At 47.2% G+C, this 22248-nt stretch overlaps 1 protein-coding gene across 3 annotated transcripts in view; it reads right to left on the bottom strand.

The window, feature by feature from the left end:
• Positions 1-22248, bottom strand: part of JUP (junction plakoglobin) — a 59036-nt gene that overhangs the window by 7860 nt on the left and 28928 nt on the right. For 2 of the 3 annotated variants that reach the window (XM_083581942.1, XM_083581943.1), the window contains exons 2-8: positions 9350-9579; positions 6487-6740; positions 5532-5770; positions 3811-4012; positions 3342-3486; positions 2225-2328; positions 1374-1712 (exon numbers count right to left, since the gene is read on the bottom strand). In XM_083581942.1, the coding sequence (XP_083438068.1) occupies positions 1374-1712; positions 2225-2328; positions 3342-3486; positions 3811-4012; positions 5532-5770; positions 6487-6740; positions 9350-9579 (1513 nt within the window). Of the gene's footprint in view, positions 1-1373; positions 1713-2224; positions 2329-3341; positions 3487-3810; positions 4013-5531; positions 5771-6486; positions 6741-9349; positions 9580-11815; positions 11847-22248 lie in introns of those variants that run through there. The other variant, XM_083581944.1, reaches the window with a different exon arrangement.

The following is a 22248-nucleotide window of genomic DNA, read 5'->3' as shown; positions in this document are numbered from 1 at the left end:
GGTGCTGGCATTCCCCATCCCTACCCCACCCCCAGCATCTGAACTCAGAAAACAGAGCAGAACAATGCAGTCCCTGCCCCTTTGCTCCAAATTAATACCAAACACAAGAGCACCACTGGATTAGGCTAGCCAACAGAGCGATTCCTCTCTCTCATACCCACCAACCCCCTTCCCTCAACCTTCTCCCAGGAGGAAGACTCTCTTCTCCCATCTGCACCTAGAGACCCCATGCCTGCTATAAGATTATATAAGGGAAAAGCACCACGTCCTTCAGCACTTGCGTCATCTAAGCAATCTGCGCAACCGGCATGAAAGGTTGGCTGGTGTTATTCATTACCCCCATATTACAGAGGAGGCTGCTCTGTCGAAGGCTGCCCAATTATCTTGCAGCCGAGCTGCAATTTGGAAGCAAAGCCTTCCTAGCTCACAGGTAAATGCACTTAGCCACTGCGTTTTACCAACCGGCCATACAGATCTCAGGCATCTACGCAGATTGCTCCCATTGTTCCTACATCCACAACATCATTCCCCAGCACACAAATTCAAATTCCACAGCGCGGCAAGGAGCCCCCTGCAGCTTAGCTGAAAGTAGTATTAGGCGGGCTGTACCACCTTAAGATGGAGGCCATGTGATTTTGAATTATAAACCCAATACATGGAATCTAACGAAGGGACAATATGTATTGACTCTCTGCACCCTTACTGCGGCAAAAAGTCAGGTATTGATGAACTGGAAAAATAAAAATGCAGCTCCCTTCCACGATTAGATTGAAGATAGGTACAAACTCACTACACATGAACAGGTTGGGTAGAAATGTAAACTTGCCATGGACAAAATCAACAATATAAATACCGTAATAGGTTATGGTCTTGTTAACTACAATAACCATTTCTTGTAATATATGCAAGTCCCCCCCCCACTCTGTTTTGTTTACTCTACATGGGTGCTATTTCGTCGTCTTCTTTTTTGCGTCTTATCTTACTCTGTGCACTTGTGATTACGTACTTTTTAATCTTTCAATAAAGAAAAATGATATTTTAAAAATGTTGGAGACCCACATGATCAAACGCTCCCTGGTATTGATGAAACCTCTTGGCACAGCCAAGAGACAAGTGCATAGGAGAAAGCTAAACTACTACAATCCCTAATACAGTAGCTTTCCGTGATGGTCAGGGAGTTTCTGACATGGAGAAAGATTTAACCATGACTGCCCATTCTGACGTGGCACAGCCTCCTAGGAATGTGCTAGATTGTTTTCCTGGACATGTGAAAAGCCACTGCTTTAGCAATGTGAGCCTGATACGGCTGAAGTAAGGCACACTATGTATGTATACGCATAACTGCTCAGCCAATGGCCTCCCTCCACTCATACCTTGATCAACGGCCACTGATTGGGCTGATTAAGCAGCTTGACGATGGCGGGGATGCCATAGTTCAGCCGCACGGAATTCTGGGCCATCTCAGCCTCTGGGTGCCGGCTGGTGAGGTGCCTCAGAGCACAGACAGCCGGCTCGGTGATATCCTCTTTGTCTCCCGCCCGGAGGATGGTGTGTATCAGGGCTTCCACTCCGTTCGACTGGGTGACCAGGGTCTTGTTCTTGCTGTTGTTGCAGGTCAAGTTGGAGAGGGTGCCTGTGGCACAGGTCAGCACGTTGATGTCGTCCGAACTCAGCTGGTTCACCAGGATCTTCAGGACACCATCAAGACCCTCCTGTAGGTGGGATAGAAAAGGTCATGAGACGACACCACGGGGCCAGACAATTTTGTTAAAGGGAACAAAGGAGTGCGGGGAGAAGTATTCCAACATGTTTGTCTCTCAAACTCCCCTTTCTCAAACAGGAGTGTCATGAAATTTTGCTACAACCTCTCCAGATCAGAAGCTAGCTAGACCCCAAGGCCAGGGTCATCTGCTGGAATCCCCTAAGCCAAATATGGCCACAGAGGAATGTCACCTGGCCCCCTAGTTGCTAACGCAAGAGCAAAAAAGAGGAGTGAAGGATCATCAAGGCTTTTCTGCAGCCCTTTGGGGATGGAGCCTTGCCCTATTCCCCACTCCTCCACTCCCTTCTCCAAGTGATCCTCCAACAGAAGCAGATTGCTGGTCATGACTCTGCAACTATTAGGAACAATTACTGGGTGGGGCTTAAGGGTGGTTCAAATTAAAGGTGCCCGTGGAAAATATACTGCTGCAGAATGCATGAGGCCCTGCCCAGTCTTGCTCACCTGCTTTGTGGCCACATCTGAGAGGTTCCTCAGAGTCCACAGGCAGTTCTGCACAAGCCTTGGGCTGGAGCTGGTCAGGTGCTTTCCCAGAGCTTGCATGCCTCCTGTTGGGATGTGTTGGGGGGGCGGGGAGAGGAAGAAGAAGAACAAGAAAAGAGATATAAAATTGTAATTTATTTATTTTTACTTTGATTACTTGGACAAGCAGGAGTGTGTGTCCAAACAGTGTTAAACCACCACTAAATAACTAGCATTTATTGAAAGAAGCTGGATGTAGCTCACAGAACAGCTGCGGCAATGCTATCATGCACGGCACAAACTGCCAAGACAGGCTGCGAGAGGGAGTCCGACAGCTCTAATTAATGTTTTGCGGGTTGATATATATAATGAAGCAACCCTAAGAGCATTTCCTTGACACAAATCTTTGTTGTGTGTTCAAGACTATGCTCAAGAGGAAGTCCGATCACTGCTTTTTTCAATTATACAGGTAAGGAAACCAAGGCTAGCGAAGCGACTTGCCAAATGCTGCATTATGTTAAAATCCTTAAAATAACGAGGCACCGTACACAAGTAAGAAATCAGGTCCTGCCCACAGGGGCTTAGGATTTAAGAATGTCAAAGGCAAAGATCTCGTTCAAGTTCTAAGTTTAACTCTTTCAGCACTAGACCATGGTGTGATGTTCTTTGCTTACTAGTAGAATGACTGTGCACAGGTCTTACTGTAACTGAAAGGCTAGCTATTTGCCCAGTCTATAGCAATGATGAAGCAACGATGGTGTTGCCCTGATCAGTGCCTGGGAAACCCCACTTGCAAGACCCATGGTTGCTCTGAGCTTTTAAAGAAACAGTATCCTCTAATCAATTTGTACATGCTGAACTAGTTCCTGGGAAGGTACTGAAAGCTGAGCGTTCCTCACTTTACTCAATGTATTGCTTTGCACATTCTCAAATGCAAAGTGCAAATTCAGGGAACATACTTTGCACAGTTAATGAAGAGAACCAATTGCCACAGCGCACTCTTGAGGTATCAGCTGCTGAAGACGGCAAAGTGTGACGCCAGATGAAGCACCCCTTTTCCAGACTCCTAACAAAGCATTCCACCACTGTAACCACTCACCAGCTTCCACGATGGCTGGCTTGTTGCTGGGGCAGACGGAAAGGACCTTGAGGACCCGGCTGGTGGTCCACAGCAGTTTCTCATATGAGTAGCTGCGCATAATCTGAACAAGGGCTTGGGGGCCTCCGTTGGCCAGGATGATGAGCTGCAGAAGCAAGCACACAGAGCAATGATCTCCTGCTTCTCTGGGCGTGCACAGAGAATGGCACCTGTCCATTCAATCATTTCCCCAGAACTTAGGGCATGTTTTCTCCATTTCATCCTCCCCCCCAAGCCCATGAAATGTAGCCTTTTCCTTGCTGTTTGTAGACAGGAGCTGACGCAACCCAAACTCAAACATGAGTGGGGAAGACTTGCTTATATTCTGAGCACCAATTCAGGCCCTATGTTCCTGGATCCCAGGGTCTCTCCTGCCCTGCACTCCATGTAAGAGAAGCATCCTAGTTTAGTGGCATGGCTCCGCCTTTACCTTGCTTTCCTGGTTCCCATAGGCAAGCAGCTGCAGGCAGTCGGTGGTGATGGCAAGAAATTTTGGGTTGTTCTTGGTCAGCAGGGGAACCATCTTCTGAAGGCCATCCGCCAGGCGCACGGCCATCTTGGCACCTTCCTGGTACAGCAGCAGGTTGTGAAGGGTGGTGATGGCATAAAACAGGACTGACTCCACGGGAGAGCTGTGCGTCAAGGGGTGGGAAACATTGGAAGACAAAAAATTCTATTATTTGAATTCCCAGCCAAAGAGGGTCAAGACAGGCAACGATTCATACATGAACTGCAGTGGAAAAAGAGTGGGACTCACTGCACATACTTAAAATAAAGCCCACTGGCTTAGCAGTCGTACGCTCTGCCACCAAGCTATGCACTTGCCAGCCACATAAGTTATGTCCCCACTCCCTGGCTTCTCCTCTCCTTTCTCGGGGTGCTCAGTTGAGAGCAACACCAAGACAATGGGACCATTTTGCTGCCAACTCAGTTGTGGGGCTGCCACCGCTCTGGCGGTCCCACCGTGGCACACAGAGAAGCTATTAAAGAAGGTGCCAAGGTACGAAGAGGGTGCAGTGGTTGCAGGACTTCTAAACTGTGGAAAAGCAGTAATGGAAACCGAGCAAGGCTCAGCTACGGCACGCCGAGGCTTGTGCTTCGACAAACAAAGGCAACGCCTCCATGTTAAGGCAACTGCTCATCAGCTCCATTTTATGCCAGCTGGGTGTGGACGTTCACCTGGCAAGCTGCCACAGCAGCTCAGGTGCCTAGCAAGGCTTGCATGGCAAAGGAATAGCAGGACGTGCATAAGAGAAGAGAGAGCGGCTGGCAGCATACTGCTCAGGTGTGCCTGGGAATTTGGGGGTGGCTGAACTTAGTACGCTTTAGTTCTATTTGCACAACTCAAGAGACGGTTAACCGGCCACTGGCACATGGTCAGCTATTTGTAAAGCTAAGAGGTAGAGAAGGATCAAGTAAATATGGCCCTTCCCTGTAATATCAGGTGTGGGTGGGTTGCTTGTAATTACTTGTTGGTAATATAGAGGATTATGTACATGGCACAATGGAACATGACAGGTTTCAGGGCTGAGCCTTGGCACAAACCAAAGATTGAAGGTATTGCTATGGTTGATGCTCCATCAGTGCAAGGATTTCTCCTCCCCACTCCCACACCTTTTTAAATATGTTCTGGACTTTCCCCCGACCTACCAGAGCAGATCTGGGAGTGGTGCAGGGGGAAAAGAAATCATGTTGGGCTAGCACATGAACTTAGTTCAATACCACCCTAAACTTCTGAAACCACAACCCACCAAGCACCTGAGCTGAATACCTAGTGCGAATGCAGCCCAGAGAGGCGTCCTATATATTGTTTGGATTTCCAAGCTTTGCTCTTGGAAAAAGCTCTTCCAAAAATGGAGGAAGTGAGGGTCAAGCTCAGTGTTGGAAATTCAGAAAGTCCTGTAGGGTTGGGGAAGGGCTGTAGTTCACAGCAGAGCATCTGATTTGTATGCAGAAGCTCCAGGTTGGATCCTTGGCATCTAGAAGTACGACTGGGACAGAACCCTAGATAAAGCCCAGAGAGCTGCTGCCAGCCAAGTGTAGACAATACTGAGCCAGATGGACCAATGGTCTGACTCTGCATAGGGCAGTGTCCTATGTTCCTATGATTTTAAAGGCATCCATGGGATGTGCCAAGGGCCGCAGATTCACCTGAGCATGCGCACAAGAGCTGGGATGCCGCCGGACTTAAAGATGGACAGCAGACCCTCGCGGTGGTGGGACAGGTTGTGGAGGATGCTGGTGGTGCAGCGGGCTGTGTCTAGGTCGCTTGTGCTGTGCATGGTTCGGACCACGGCAGCGACTATCTGAGGGGACTGCATCAGAGCACGGCGCGAGGCCTCCTTCTTGGACAGCTGGTTCACAATCATGGCTGCTTTGCTGACCACGACCTGGAAGGAATGGAGGCAACAAATTTAAGAGGAATGAAGGTAAGGGGGGAGCTGAAAGGACGAAACAGGGAGCTGCAGTGAGTTCTGCCGAACACCCAGTTCTATTGTGCTGCAATCAATCTTTATTGTGGTCGAAGACCAGACAAGATGCACTACATCAACACCAAGGGGCGGACGCGGTAGACAAAATTAAAAATTCCCTATATACTTATTTACATTAAAAATGACACTCCCCTCTTTATGCTGCATCTTACATATCGCTGGTGATGATGACAGCCCTAAAAGCTCCAGCGTTCAACAGCAAGCGTGGCCAAATTCTGCACCCTGTGTTAGTTACACAAATCAGAACGATTTATCTCTTTACATGATCCAGTCTGCTTCTGCGAGTCATGGGGTGTGTGTGTCAAGGGGCCTGAAGTTCTTCTACGTGCTAACAATGCTATTCATCAGCCTCTTGGGCTTCCAGGATTTCACCAGAGATTGCCAAAACCTTTGTAGTTGTTAAGAGCTAGGCACAATTGCTAATTTTTTTGTGGGGTGGTAAATTGAAGAAGACTGAATCTGAAGATTCTGGTGCAGAGAAGTTGCAGAATTTCAGTGGAAGCACAGTATACACCATTTCACGTACGGGATCACTGACATGCCAACTATACTCCAGTCCACCCACTCTGCTAGGCCAATCAACACCAACAAGCCTCAGAGGTCTAAAGCCTTACCGGATCCTCGTCATTCAAGAGTTTGGTGAGTTCAGGAATGGCGCGGGTGGCCAGCTCAGCATCATCCTGGTAGTTGATGAGATGCACAATGGCCGACTTGAGCATCTGGGAGGGCTCGGCCAGTCGCTGAACATTTGTCTGCTGCCCTTCCACTTGGGTGGTGATGAGAAGGGAGCGGTCCTCTACCGTCTCCGGGTACATGGCAGCCCGGACGCGCTGGGCACGGGTCATGGCAAGGTGGGACTCCAAATCCGCTGCAAAAGAGGGTGAGCGGGACAGGATTAGCACAGAGGAAATCCCAGCCAGGATTTCCATCCGCCTCGCAGGGAGGTTCATGAAACTGCTTCAGCTCTGCAAGGTGCAGGAGTCCTCACATGTGAGCCAAGAGATAAGGCAGGAGTTAATTAGCCAGTGCGATTAGGCAGTTGTAACACAAAGCTGCTTAATTAAAAACATGAAAAGGAGGTGGGAAATGGGGACTGGTTTGCACTGGAAAAATATACACAGGGATTTGCGGGGGGGGGGGGGGGCTGTTGACGTGCCTAAATTATTGCAGCAACCTGGATTGCTGTGCTACGCAGAGAATCACAGCCGTTTGCTGCCTCTACCTGCAGATGTGACTGTCTGTCTGCAGTCTCCTACAAGTCTCTTCTGTATTTATCTCAGTGAAAAGACAGGACAAAATTTGCTCTCCCCGTTTCCTGATCCTCTTCCATTTTACCAAAATCACATTGCAAAATTTTACAGGCACCAAATTTGTTTTGCAAAACCTGTGATGTCAGTCACTTGCAATATGCGTTCTTCACAAAAGAAGAACATTTCCCCAAAGAAGCCTGCGTAAGAGTGTGTATTTTTTGCAAAAAAATCACAAAAATGCATACCCTTTGGTACTTTCGATAGGCATGGGTTTGTTCATACTTCAAGTTGCAGTTCCCGTGTAGCAAAGTAAGTGAAAAGAACAAAGAAGAATTAGCTTCTCTGGGTTACTGTGGAAACACCCTTGAGCTACAGACTTCTCCGTCCTTGTACAAGTCCACCTCCACAACATCCTACCGGGAGGTACTCTTTCCATTTCATAGCCGGAGAACCACAGCTGAGGCAATGTTACTTGTCCCACCTGATGGGACTATGGCAGAATTTGTATTTGAATCCAGATTTCCCAGCTCACAAGGCTGAGGACCTGTTCTTATGCTACACGAGCAGTGAGGTCACGTCCCAAGATTCAGATGCCACCAGTTCATGTGGGATGAACTGAAACATTCTGCTTTCTGTGACAACATTGTGGTTAAACTAGCCACTAACATGCACTCTCATGGGAACTAATCACAGCATGGGAAGTAATCACACAGAAGCGGCATTCTTGCAAAAATGAAAGAACTGTCTGGCTGTACTGCCCTGCTGGAGCAAGGCGTCTCTTGGGTCCGTGTTAGTAATTTCTGAGCACTGATTTAACCTTTAAAGCCCTACACATCCAAAGTCCTAGCCTCTTAGAGCACACTAGTGTTGGGACCCACTGATGGCAAGTAAGAATTTTTAGTACGATCATCATCATAAAGTAAAGAGTTACAGCCTGACCCAGGGTGGGTTGGTTGGTTGCAACAGCAGCGCTGCCACCCATACAAAATATATGGTAGAAAAAGGTAGGTTCAGGTCTGAGGAGCCTACCTTCTTTATACAATGCCTTCTTCCATATCACCCAAACCACCTATGCTTTCTGCAACCAGGCTGTCAGTTACCAACAGCAGAGCTTTTTTTTCCTGCCGCGGTGCCCGTTTTTCAGATTCCTTACCTATGCAGTTGGAAAGTATAGCTCCCGATTTTTTTCCTTCTTATTGGCTTTTTTTTTTTAATGGCATTAGAGTCTGGAGAGTGTTCGGATCCAGTCCTGGTGAGATTTAATCTGACACTATAACACCCGGTAAAATAAGTCTGTGTCTCTCTCTTTTACAATGGAGGTGACTTCAGTATTGTATTTCGTGCTTGCCTTGTAAACCTCCTCGGGAGACCCAACAGGGTAAAGAGGCAATATGCAACGCTGCTTCATCACATGACCTCAGGCAAGGGCGTGGCCTGAAGGTTCATGGTGCAGCAACCAGAGGTGGTTTTAGGGTAGGGTGACCAGTGCAGGCACACTGGGCTCCACGCTGCAGGCAGGGTTCGAAAATAGCACGGCGCCAGGTGCATTTTCTGCCTAAAGGTTCTTCATCTGCGAGCACCTCAAAAAATCTGGGGGCCACTTTTTGAGCGTGGCTGACATTCAAGGATTACTGAAATATATGTGCTTTGAAGCGTCAAAGAATATCTTAAGGATAGAAAATATGATTAACAATGAAGGGTAGAGTGTTTCGAAAACTGGAGTTTGGTACCAGCATTTTTATTGTAAACACCAAATTAAACATGTATTCACAATTTCTGCTAAAAATGTGATATTAACAATGTGTCACTTATGTGAATTGTGTATTAGTTCATGCTTATCATAATAAGAAATAAAAAGCGTTGCCGAAACCCACCACCGCCAAATGGCGACTAGACATTCTGCTTTGGAGCCTATAACCCAGGTCCCAGAAGCCATTGGCTCCTGGCTTTACTATCCCAGCTTGTAACATTGGCTGCTGGAGGTAACCACAACAACGATTCAGAACAGAGCGTGAAAGGTGGGGGCGCCAAATTTGAGTGTTGCACAGAGCACCACTGAAATGTCTGCCACTGCAGCAGCCTTGCTCAAGCTAAGCTGGTCTGAGTCAGTACCCAGATGTGAGACTTCCTTTTGTTATTCAATAGAAACCACAGATTGACTCAATAGAAACTCGATTGACTCCCATCATGTAAGATTCACGTAATAAGCATATAAGTAAAGTTTCACCTTGTGCCTGGGCTTGGGCTTGCCCAGCTCCAGCCTGGCTGTAAGTGGTGGTCTTCTTAATGGTGTACTGCTTGCCATACAGGTCGTCGTCATCCACCAAACACTTGCTGCTCACCGATGGCACCTGGGTGTTCATCCCGGAATGGATGCCCGAGTCATAGGTGTATGTCTGCTGCCATTCCGTCACCTTGATGGGTTGCTCCATCATGTTCACCACCTCCATGGCTGCTCTGCAAGAAGATCCACCAGGGTTAAACCACAGCTGTAATGAGTCACACCAACAGCTGGAATTCCCCTGTATCAAGTTCCGGAAAATAAGGCAAACTTGGGTGCCTCTTCGCACTGCACCCAACTAACAGAGTATGACCTGCACATTTAGCTTCGGAATTCCCCATACAAGAAGTAATGTCACACAGCCCTATCCCACCAAAAATACTTTTGTCCACTACATCCAATGAATTCCAACTTTTTTTTTAAGAACAAGGGTAACTTCTAGAACTCACGATGCCTTCAGAATATAGTAGTTCCTTAGCCTTAATATATGTACTGCACAGCGCTGCCGCTAGATATTTTGCATATTAACACCAGGACAAACATTTACAGCACGTTCCCACAGCTTTTGCACTTTCTGGACAAATGTACAAGCTTTGTAGAGGCAACACAATCTTGCTCACCAAATACAGGAAGACACAAGCCATGTTTACACCACGTGGCACAAAGCAACAGCAGATACAAATTGCAAAATGCTCTGCTGTCTTCTAACTGTAGACCTTTACCTGATGGGAGTCCTCTCTGAACTGACCATGCGGCCCACATTCCATCTTTCAGAGTTTTGCCTTACTCTCTTTTGAGCTCAACTGCTGTATACGGTACACTGTAACATGGTCGCTATTCCTTGTGGCATAGTGTTCCGCAAGTCAATATAAGAAGGAAGGTGGAGCCTTATGAAGAGCTCTTGTACATGCTGAATTTTAGGGTCTAGGGTCAAGGGAACACAGTTTAGGATACAGACTCACACAGGGTGTGACATCATGAAATCTTGATTTGCGTATGCAGGTAAGCCTCACAAATCATCACAGGAAGATCTTTCACGGGCACCAAATGCCAACTCCAGCACAGTCCTTTAAGGGAGATGGTTCACACATTCAACAGAATCCCCATGCAGATCCACACCATACTTTTGAAGAACATACAACACACATTTAAAGCACATTACTTCCTCCAAAGACTTATGGGAACTGTAGTTTAAGGGTGCTGAGAACTGTAGCTCTGTGAGGGGAAACTATAGTTCCCATGATTCTTTGGGGGAAAGTTATATGGTTTAAATGTGTGTTTGATGTGACTTAAACGTGGAACTGCTCCATGTAAGGACTATATCAACTGACTGCAAAACAAACCACCAAAGACTGACTAAAGTATAAGAAGCCCATAGTCAAACTTATTTGGGCTCAGGAAGGACTCTGACATTTTTAACGCGACAAGGATCCAGGGAAACATCCACACACAAAGCTATTTCCAGCAACAAAAAACTTTTTTAAAAAGACTTTATGTACACTTTCAAAAGTTTACATACATATTGCATAGTACTGTTGGATCTTATTGTTTTTGCACTGGAATAAACACTCTGCCTCCATCTCGTTTTAGACTTGCATTCTCCTCCAAGCAGGGGTCTGTGCCTTTTTTATTACTGCCCCCCCATCTTGCTTTCAAATATGCCACGTAGGATAGAAAACAATAACATGTAATGACAATGTCTACTTTACTCCATGGGACTGTTTTAACGTGCACCCTTAACTTTTTGACAGTAAATAAAAGGGCTAGATCTTCATTCTTTCCGCCTGTAAAACCCTTTCACTTAAGCCTGCTGCCACTCCCTCCTTTCAGAATGAAGTTCTCCTGGAAATTATATATATTTTAAAGGAGGGTGGGAAGATGCCACGCAGAAGGCCATGCCTATATGGCAGATCCTCACAACTGTACACTTTGAGGCTCATGCGGAGACGTAATGTGGAGCAGTCTGCAGCCAGGAAGGGCAATTTTGGTAAGGGAACTGAAGAGATTCTGCTACTTCCTGGCCTGTACAGTATGCAGCAAGGGAGGGCAAGAGAGAAGGCAGCAGGGTTGGGAGAACCGAGCATAAGCCAGTCCACATGGGCTCCCTTTGCAGGCAGGAGATGGAGCAGCTTCTATGCACACTGGGGAAACCTTTAAATGTGGCTCTTTTATTAAAGCAGAGAAACCCCAAGGCACCCCGAGAGAAGAACGAGGCTTTGAAAGGTAGCACAACAAAAGCACTTTGGAAAGGAACTCATCTCTAGCCCAGCCGCGCCAAAAGCCTAAAAATAAGCATGCACCGTGGAATGGACCTCTGCCTTGTTTGCTTTTGGAAGCCACGGGCAATTGCCAGAGGAGACATGGGGGGGCATTGGAAAGAGGGGAAGCGAAAGGCATAAACACACCACTCACCGAGATGGTATCTGCCTCTCCCAAGAAGCTTGCCCTGGAAGTCTGGAGACAGGGCTGGTTGGAAGCCTGCTCCAGACCCCGCCTGCTTTCCTAGGACAGGGTGTGATGCTAGAGAAATACCTGTTTAGTCACCCTCCCCCCCCCAAAGAAGATACTAACCTCGCCCTCTGAGGCAGCCCTATGCTAATTCTACAGGATAGGAATGTGAGAGGGAAGCGCTGATGCCAGGGTGACAGTCAAGGATGATTACCAAGATAAAAGTAGAGTGAGTGAGTGAGTGTATCTACGAGAAAGAGAATGAACGCTGTGCAAGTCAACACATGCATCACATCTGAAGGAGAAAGGAGGTACATGCACAAATCACCAACTCAGGTTTCCACAAAGCCTGGGGTGTGTGGGTATGTGCAGCTGAGTCATCACGAGTGAGGCTGGGCAGAGTGCTTTCCCCGTGCAATTTGAAGGCAAGCAGATGTTTGGTATCTTGGACGGGCTTCACCATCTGGGGGCGGCGGGGGGGGGGGGGTAGCAGGACCCATGCAGCCAATCAGTTCAAAGCATCCTCATGCATCTTCAGCCTGCCTGGGAGAACCCAGCAGGGGCCAGTTCAAAAGTCAACCTGACCTCTAGTGCAGCGTGGGAGGAAAGCAGAGGCGAGGATCTTGCTGTGAAGGGAGGGAGCTGCTGCCATGCTCCTGACCACACAACATGTTAAGAACAAACCAAAGAGGACAGGCCGATATGCATTCTATACTGACCGGGGGGGGGGGGGCACAGTTTTTATGAAAGGAGTTGTGCGCATACTTTTCGAAAAGAAATGAATGTGGTGGTGGAGGATGACACTCGCACTTGAGACTCGACAGCCGATATTAGGGGAAAGTATACCTAAAGCCTTGTCAGTGTCAACCTCTCACAGAATCACAGAGTTGGAAAGGACACCGAGGGTTATCTAATCCAAGCCTCTGCAAAGCAGGAATAGTTAGGGATTCTTTTACTCTTTCGATCAAGGTGTGTCTGTGGTGTCAAGGTTTGTTGCCTGCTAATATTATAACGCTGCTGCCTGAAGCAACATCCACATATTCTGTCTTTCATTTCATGTAGTAAGCCAGTGTTTCTTTATTCTCCTGTGCATGAATTTCATGTGGGTGTGAGGATATGGGTAAGCACATTCGTAAAGGGGGGGAAATAACAGACAAGGCTTTTTTTTCTTTTTGCTACATGCTGCCTTGAGAAGGGTCCATCTTCACTCTACATATGTTATGACCCTAAAACAGAATTCAGCCTGATCTGAGAACTGGGGGGGGGGGGGGGACAGGGGCGGAAGAGCTCCTCCTGCTGCTCAGCAGGCACTAGTCAAAAAGTGCCCATGACAAATCAGATCACCTCTTTCCAAAATGGCAACCCCTCTCCCAACACTTTGCACAGTAGCAATGTATTGCACGTTTGTTTTGCTTCAAGCTAGCAAAACCTAGCAAAATAAATAAAAAACTCTCTCTAGGCCTCAGCAACCTGGTGCCCTCCAGATGTTCCAGATGTGCTGAACGGGCATGATGGGAATTGCAGCTCAGAACATCTGGAGGGCAAATGATGCCGTATCTTAAGAATACAGCTTTCCGGCGCTCTTGGTTTTGAAAGGCCTGAGGGGTGCAGGCAAACTTTCAGAAGCCAGAAGCGGGGATGTGAGCAGGCAGAAAGACTGACGCGTCTTGCACTGTTCCTTGTTCCTACCCTGCAGCCCAGCTAATGCTAATTTATGTACATGTCATTCATTTCCAACAGCTGCCACCCCGCAAAGAAAAACCTCCCGTGTATTTGAACACCTGGAAGTACAATAAATTGAGCAAAATCCTGTTCCAGTCTAATTGCAGATGTGCCTCCCACTGCCTGCCTAGCATCAAGTTTTGGGGCAGCACACGTAAGCCATGCTCACAAACCCTTGACTGGGTGCCTGTGGCAAGAACTGCTAGGAAGCTTGAGACCTAAATAGCAGCTGCTATGCTAGGTTAATCACGACTACATGCTGAGCGCCTGAGAAACAGCTTTCTGAAGATGAATATCCAAGGGAGACTCTCGTGTGAGAAAAACTGGATTTTTTAAAAAATCAAAAATCAAAGGAGCCACTATTTTAGTGGACCACGACATTAAGACCTTAAAGATATTTATCTTCCAGCTCCATCACAGGGTGGAAGTTACCACATCTTGCCAATCCTACCCAGAGCTGCAACCAACCATAATTATCATCCTCACATCTGTAATGCTGGCCCTCCTCCAAGGAGCTCTGTGCATGATACATGCATGTATCTCATTCTGGCCTCACAAGAACGCTGTGATACAAACAGGAAGAGCCACCGTGATTAACAGACATTTTGTAAGAGGGACTGACTTGCCTCATGCAATGGCTATCCGTCAGGGGCTTGAACCAGGGTCTAAGGTTGCATACACAGCATCCATTTTAAGCACTTTTCTTCCCACGGAGAATCCTGGGAGTTGCAGTTTACCCCCCCCCCAAAAAAAGCTACAATTCCCAGCACCCTTAACAAAGCACAGTTCCTAGGATCCTTTGGAGGAGGGGAAGTAATGTGCTTTAAAATGTATGGCGAGTACGCAGCCTAGGAGTCAACGGATGCAATTAGCAGGATTGTGCGGTCAAGCTGATCTAGGCAACCTCACTATCTGGGGGAAGCAAAGTTCACATATCTGAACATTCTCCCCACGAATACACTACGCAGGTTGAAAATTAGCATGCTCTCTCCCACTTATTTTTTGTTCAGTCTGGTTCCTGTGGGCGGGAGAGTTCAGGCAAACAATCCCACTCCTTGTCTGCAATGATTAAGTCCAGGAAAAGCTTTCACACTTGATTCTGCCGATTGCGGCCTTAAGTAAAAAAACAACTCTAGTAACTGACAGCACCGCAGACAAGACAGGAACACGTACGTCATAAATCTCAGCTGTCCTTAACTGTCATTACTTCTCCCAAAGAAACATGGGGATCACAGTTCTGCAGCAATGCTGAGAATTCAGCTGCGGGGGGGGGGGGGATCTCGCAGAAATGCAACATTTTTTGGTGGCTGCTAAACATAACTGCATTCTTAAGCATGTGCATCATCAAACTGGCTGAGAATAAAACATGGCCAATGCCTACTAAGAACATTGATAGAACAAGGTAAAACTCTGGTATTGAGGCAACTGGATTGCACACCAGCAAAATGTAGCTTTATGCTACGTCTGTGGTTAGCGAAGGTGCCTCCCTTCAAACAGAAAGTTAAGGAGAACAGCTACCACACCCACGTTAGGAATGATAGTGAACTGCCACCTCCAGGAAAGCCAGTCAGGCAGGTTCCTCCCTCCAGGTGCAGAGAGATGAGGAAAAGTGGAGGACATATTCCTGGGGGAAAGGAGCTTCTCAACCTGGCACTCCCTTTGCCAGCGTCCAGGCAGGTCAATGCAATTCACTATATAATGAACTGGGCTAAGATGGAAATATCCACCCGGGTTGAGATACAGTCATACCTCAGGTTGCGAACGCTGCAGGTTGCATGTTTTTGGGTTACGGACCGCGCCAAACTTGAAAGTACCGGAACGGGTTACTTCCAGGTTTCGGCTCTCGCACATGCGCAGAACCGCAAAGTGACGTCACGAGCATGCACAGAAGTGCCGAATCACGTCACACACAGACACAGCGCTGCGGGTTGCAAATGTGCCACCCGCACGGATCACGTTCGCAACCCGAGGTATGACTGTAGCTTCTTGGCTGTGAAGTTTGCTAGATGCCCCTGAGCCACTCACTTCCAGGCCACTTCAAGCATTATTTGCTTTCCTATATCGAAAACGCTTCCAAAAGGGGTACAAGGTTTTTACAATTACGCCTAATCTACATGGAGCAACACAGACAGACATATGTGCAGTTGTAGTCACAATATTTTCCATTAAAAAAATAAATAAACCCACTCTTAATGAAAAGAAATAAAATTCAGGGTTACAATAATTCATTAACAAATGTGTACTCCATAAAACAAATATCAATGCAAAAAGTGCATCTGTGCATCGGACTAACCACGTGTCCACATGTATCAGAGGTGTCAAGTTCCACACAAAATTGGGGGGGGGGGCTTGTCATAGGGAGACTCAGCAAGGCCCAGCCCTCAAGATTGTGGGGGCTCAGCCCCGTTCCCACATACTTTGGGGGAGTTCACCCCATAGAGTTGGCACCTATGACATGTATGCACTTTCACCAAAAGGAATGTATGGCGTGTGTGTATATATGTATTCCTATGTACACGTATATTTTATACACACAGAGTCGCAAAAACTTAAGAGCCTGCTGGATCAGCCAATAGCCCACCTAGACCAGCATCCTGTTCTCACAGTGGCCAACCAGATACCTATGGGCAGCCCAAAAGGAGGATTTGAGCACAATAGCGCCCACCTCCTACGATTTCCAGTAACTGCTGCTGCTTCCGAGGTAGAACCAAGCTACTGTGGCTAGTAGCCTTATCCTCCATGGATTTGTCTCATTCTCTTAAAGCTACCCAAGTCCACCTCCAAAGTTCGATTTGCAGGTTCTCTTTGTGGTGTTAATTGCTGCTGCTGTAATGAAGGTGGTGGGAGGGAGAACCACACAGGGAGCTGTGCACAGGCCTCAGCACATGTAGTAACTGGCTCTGATGTGGGGGTAGGGCAGTTTTAACCAAGTCAGCAGAGCCACTCATTTGCAGGTAGTTGTGCTGACATGATTGAAATCACCACACCCCATAGCGAAGCTGTTCCCACACAGTTTAGCACAGTGGCGGCGGCAGCAGCAATCATACACATACACACACAAAGCCAATATGAGAACCAAACCTGACACTCTGTCCCTAGCTCTCCAGTTTATGCAATTAGTTTTTAAAACCGTAAAGAGTTATGTTCTTCCCGCAGGTAAATCCTCTCCTTCATCTGGTACGGGAGCCATATGGCAGCTAGTTAACCAACTGGATCTGCCCCATAAAGAATGAGCCCTTGGCAAGAAGATATGTAGAATCCATTTCTTCCGGGTGTTTCACTATCTCAAAGCTGTGCACCGAGCAAAACTCAGCCATGTTGCAGGGTAGCGCTTTGAGCTCCCGAGCCATTTTCAAACGGCATCAGCAGTTTGCAAAAGTGGAAAAAAGGGGAGGAAATAAAGTAACGCTAGACTCCGAGAAGAAATGCTGCCTTACATTAGTTGACTTACAGGCATTACATACCTAAAGGTTTCAAGGACAGGTTTCAAGCACATATCCTAGCATACCGGGGGGCGGGAGGCAAGGTTTAGCTTAACAAACAATTCCCTCTTGAGTTTAGAGAGCTCATGGCTGAATTTTAAATTTTTCATTTTCCAGAGCTTCAGATGCTTACCAGCTGTATATAAAAAGCCAATTCATTTCTAATGTTTCTGGCCCTTCAAAATGGGAGTTTAAGTACAGCACAGCTATTTTTAACATCTACCTTTGCCTGGCGTGCAAAACACAAACAAGAATGCAACAAGAGCCGACAACACAGAGCGGCCGACACTGTAGAGTACTTGAAGAAGAGAACAGCATGAGACAGCCCATTTTCGGATCAGCCCCGAAAATACTTTTGAAGCCCTAATACAATTCCCATGTGTATCTGTATTATTTTTCGAAAAAGTCATCTACGCTTTAGCGATTCATTAGGTTGATTACATTTTAAGTATTGCAAACAGGCACTTTTGTGATGTACTTGAATGAGACAGCACTGGGTGGTTTTGCAATTAATCCACAGTTACTAACCTTCAAAAACTATTGGCTGGCCTACCCACAAATATATCTGGACTGTCAATTTGTGGCACACAGGCAGCCTGGAAGGTTGCTGTTATTATCATGCCTTGTCTTGAGTATGCAACGGCTTACAGTTTAAGAAACCGTAGCTGTTATTAGTTGTTGGAAGGAAACAGCCACCTCTCACTTTTCCTTCATCAAATTTAAAGGATATTTTCGGCAATGGTAATACAGCAAGTCCAAAATGGTTTCAAAAGAGAAGCTTAAGACCAACACAGAAGAACACTAGACAGGATGGACCACAGTTCTGATCGAGCAGAACGTCCTTATGTACATTTGTCTAGGTGAGAGGTGATCATAGAGCTGGAAGGGACCCTGAGGATCATCTAGTCCAACCCTCTGCAATGCAGGAATATGCAGCTGTCCCCTTAGAACCTGCAACCTTGGTGTTATCAGCCCTACACCCCAACCAACTAAGCTATTCAAGTTAGATGAAGCAGTCCTGGCGTGTGCTTTGTATACCCACTTGCCTTTAGTTCTCACCTATTTAAAAACCCAGGGACGCGGGTGGCGCTGGGGGTTAAACCACAGAGCCTAGGGCTTGCCAACCAGAAGGTCGGCAGTTCGAATCCCCGTGACAGGGTGAGCTCCCGTTGCTCGGTCCCTGCTCCTGCCCACCTAGCAGTTCAAAAGCACGTCAAAGTGCAAGTAGATAAATAGGTACCGCTCCGGTGGGAAGGTAAACGGCGTTTCCGTGCGCTGCTCTGATTCGCCAGAAGCGCCTTAGTCATGCTGGCCACATGAGCTGGAAGCTGTACGCCAGCTCCCTTGGCCAATAAAGCGAGATGAGCGGCGCAACCCCAGAGTTGGTCATGACTGGACCTAATGGTCCGGGGTCCCTTTACCTTATTTAAAAACCCAGCTCATCCTCCACTGTACTGCCAGACCCCAGACTTTCACAGGCCACGGGTTGCTTTATCACCTTCAGATGTGGGAAATTTGCACCAAGGCCATTTTGCCTTAGCACCCTCTTGCAGACACAAAAGAGCAACGAGGCTCACCCTCCAGGGTGTAATGCACTTTTGAAAAGAGAGAAAAGCAAAGGCCAAGTATCTGGACCAGGGGTATCATCAAAGTGGCACTCTCCAGGTGCTACTGTACTACAACTCCCATCAGCCCCAGCCAGCATGGTCAAGAGTTAGGGGTGATGGGAGTTGTAGTCCAGCAACGTCTGGAGGGCACCAGATTGGGTCTGGCTTGTAGACTTTTGTTCCTCATTCCAGGCTGAGCTGTAAGATATGGCCCAACTCCTTTATTCAGGAAGCTGGTTTCAGAACCACCTGGGGGAGTTACAGTGCTTCCTGGTTCTACATATTCCAATGGGGGAGCTCGGATTAATCAGGTCGGTGATTGGGATTGGTGGGTGGAGAGGGAGAGAGGGAGGGAGAGAGGGAAAGGAAGAAACTCCCATGGCTGACTAAACCAGGGAGCTTCCTTTTATGGACATGCTGAGACAGCTGAACTCAAGAGTTTTATCCTATTCTGTAAAACACATTCCAGCTTCCTCCCTCCTCCCCCTTGTCTCCAGCAAGGGTTGAGTTGAATCAGAAATCCAGACCTAGAAGAGACACCAGGACTGAGAAGCAACAATAGTCTGTTCCTTCCAGGCAAATACCTCAAGGAGTACCTCCCGCAGATTGTCAAGCAGAACTCCCGGCACTAACCAGACTATGGATTCATCAAAAGATCAGGCCCAGCCCCACTGCTGAGAAATGGCTCAATTTAAACCCTTCTCTCCCTGCACAGGGATGGCATCTAAAAACCCAGTGCTGATGATTTTAGAAATTCTGAACATTTACTTTTGATTTCCTAAGGTTCCAAATTCTTTAAAGGCACGGGTTGGGAACCTGCTGCCCTCTGGATGCCATTAGACTACAGCTTGCATCACCTCTGACCATTGGCCATGCTGGCTGGGGCAGGTGGGTGCTGGGGTCCAATAACATCTGGAGGGGGGGCAAGTTAGTCGCCTGTGATTTGCTACAGTCAGCCTTAGCCACAAAACCATGCGTATCAGAATACAGCATGCAATCAAGTGAGTCTGTCCAATTCCACAGGGAACTAGATCTCTGGGGAGAGATTTCCGGCCACCCCATGCAAAAGCTGGTAAATAAGCTAGAGCGTGCGCACATTATAAAAGCAGACGAGATATGCCAAAACTCCCTGAAAGGGTCAACTTTTCCCACACCTGACGCCCACACTCATGCACAGCTTATCTTAGCTACGTATGCAGTGTGGGAGCAGCTGTTAGCAGCAGCCACTGCCAAGCAAAGGCAAGAGGCTCCTTGCTTAGAGAGACTGCCACCTGGCTGAAGGAGATCCATGCACTGTTCCCACTGGGTAAAACTGGTAGCTCCATGAAAACGAAAAAGCAGCTTGCTGAGAACATCTGCACAGCAAATTCCTTGTCCCTATTTATTTTTTTAAAGATCTTGCACCAAAAAAGACACCCTCCTCCTCCTCCTTGTTGTTGTTGTCATTATTGTTGCTGCTGCTGCTGCTGTTGTTGTTGCGCTACAGCCTCCCCCCTGTGCGCTGCTCTGGACAAGTCAGGTTTTAAAAACCATACACTGGATATGTATGAAACGCTGTATGTGACACTTTATGAAATCACAGACATTCAGAACAAGTGAAGTCAATCTCTCAGACACTCAGAGAGACTTTTACTATGTCAAGAGTTTCATGATCTAAGGTGGCAGGAATAGGAAGGAAAGATGCAGAGTAGGATCATCATGAGGTTAAATTACTTTGCACACAAACCTGTTTGGTGTCCCTGAGCTGTGTAGAAAAACCCACAGGTAAGAATTGCTGAACCTAAGCCAGCCAGCTCAAAACAGTTAAACAAGAGAAGGGGCTTGTGGAAAGTGGAAGCTGGGAGTTGAAATTAGCTGCCATTGCCCTGCACAAACAAAACATCCCTTCTAATTGCTGGAGAGAACCAAAACCCCACAGGGCTTCCTTGCTCCCTTTTCAGGCACTGCAACATAACATGTGACGGTGGACTGTGAGCAGCCTATTGTTCTCTCTCTAGAACGAGGTAGCCGTTTCAAGCTGGCCAGACAAAAGCAGCCTAGAGGCGGCACCATGCGAGGGGGTGTCAGCACTTCCAGCACCGTGCTGACTGAAGCATAAAGCAGGGGAGGCTCCAGAAGCCTGTGCATGGCACCACAACAAGTGTGGAACACAGCAGGCAGGTTCAGCAGAATTCCAGAAAGTATAACTTCCATAGAAAAAGTAAGTTTCTAGTCCTCATACTGGCAGTCAAGTGATTTTAACCCTTGCCTCTGGTGAGTCAGACTACCTGAGGATTAATGGTGTTGCCTTGGGCAGGGGAGAGAGAAGTACTATTTATTTGTTTGTTTGCTTGCTTGCTTGTTTGTTTGTTTGTTTGTTCGTACCTTCATTCTCACCCCCCTTTTATTCTCACAACAACCCTGTGAGGTAGGTGAGGCTAACTCTGATTTCACAGTAATGTTCACCCCATTGTGGCTTTGCCGTTGCCCTGAAAACAGCCTTGTAGGAGTTACTTTCAGGGACTTTTCGTTTCTTTTCATCTTCTGCTTGCCCTTGGCCAGCTCCTTCCAATGCTATGATTCTGTGATTTCAACTACATTGCTTGATTGTAGCTTGCTCTTACAACAATTCACTTGTCCCAGTAAGCAAGACTGCGAAACACACACACTACGGAAATGGCATTAACTATGGCAGAGGTTTTTAAACTGTGGTCGCCAACCTGGTGTCCAGAAACCTCCACATAGTCGCAATTTGACCTGTGCCAGTAGGAAAACACGCCTGGTTAGTTTCAAACACTGATTGTTGGTGGTATTATATGCTCAGTGATAAATTCTATAATTCTGCAGCATGATCACAGGATATGCATGCCTGGTATATAGATCCAGGAAAGGAAGGTCTTCATATGCTACTCTTTGAGTTCCCTCATTCCACTTCTTCCCTAGGAGGGTTAATATGCAGCTTTCCTCATTTGAGGAGCACTGCAAAGATTACAACAACACTCCTGCAAAACTGAGGTGGCTGCCAACACAAAAGTCCCTGTGAAGTCTACAGGTCAGAAGCCAATAGTTATACATCTTGGGGGGGGGGGGATAAAATAAGACATACATTCATGGTGTTTTTTCAAAGCATCAAGTTATCAGTTATAACGCAAAGTCAGACCCCATACATCCCCTTAAGGGCATTTCACAGTGGGGAGGATGGGGGGAATCAGGGGGAAGAAGAGTCCATTCCTTCATTCTGATCTCCTCTCTGCTCTGGCCTCAAAAAATCAATCCGTACAAAAGGAGAGATTAATTTCTTTGTTCATCTCTTGTATTTAGATGTAGCTGCTGTGGTCCCCAGATTCTCCTGGCAGGTTGGCAACAAGCTCTTTGATGAAGCAGGGAAAAGAGCTTGAGGCTTCAGGAACATACTGGGAGCTAAGAGCAAGAAAGCGATTTGCAGAGAAACTGAAACGGCTTTGAAACAAAAAGTGCGTGCGTGCATGGGACGAATAAGATCACAGCACCAGCAAGTTTCACTTATTCACTGTGTGTGGAGAGTTTGATTTAATTTCTTACCCTAAGGGACAGCAATCAATCTCATTTGGGAGTCGTATCCCAAGCT

Source organism: Podarcis filfolensis (genome assembly GCF_964270895.1).
Source record: "Podarcis filfolensis genome assembly, chromosome: 13".
Lineage (NCBI taxonomy): Eukaryota > Metazoa > Chordata > Lepidosauria > Squamata > Lacertidae > Podarcis > Podarcis filfolensis.
The sequence above is the reverse complement of the archived record's forward strand: the minus strand, read 5'-3'. Positions and strand labels throughout refer to the sequence as shown.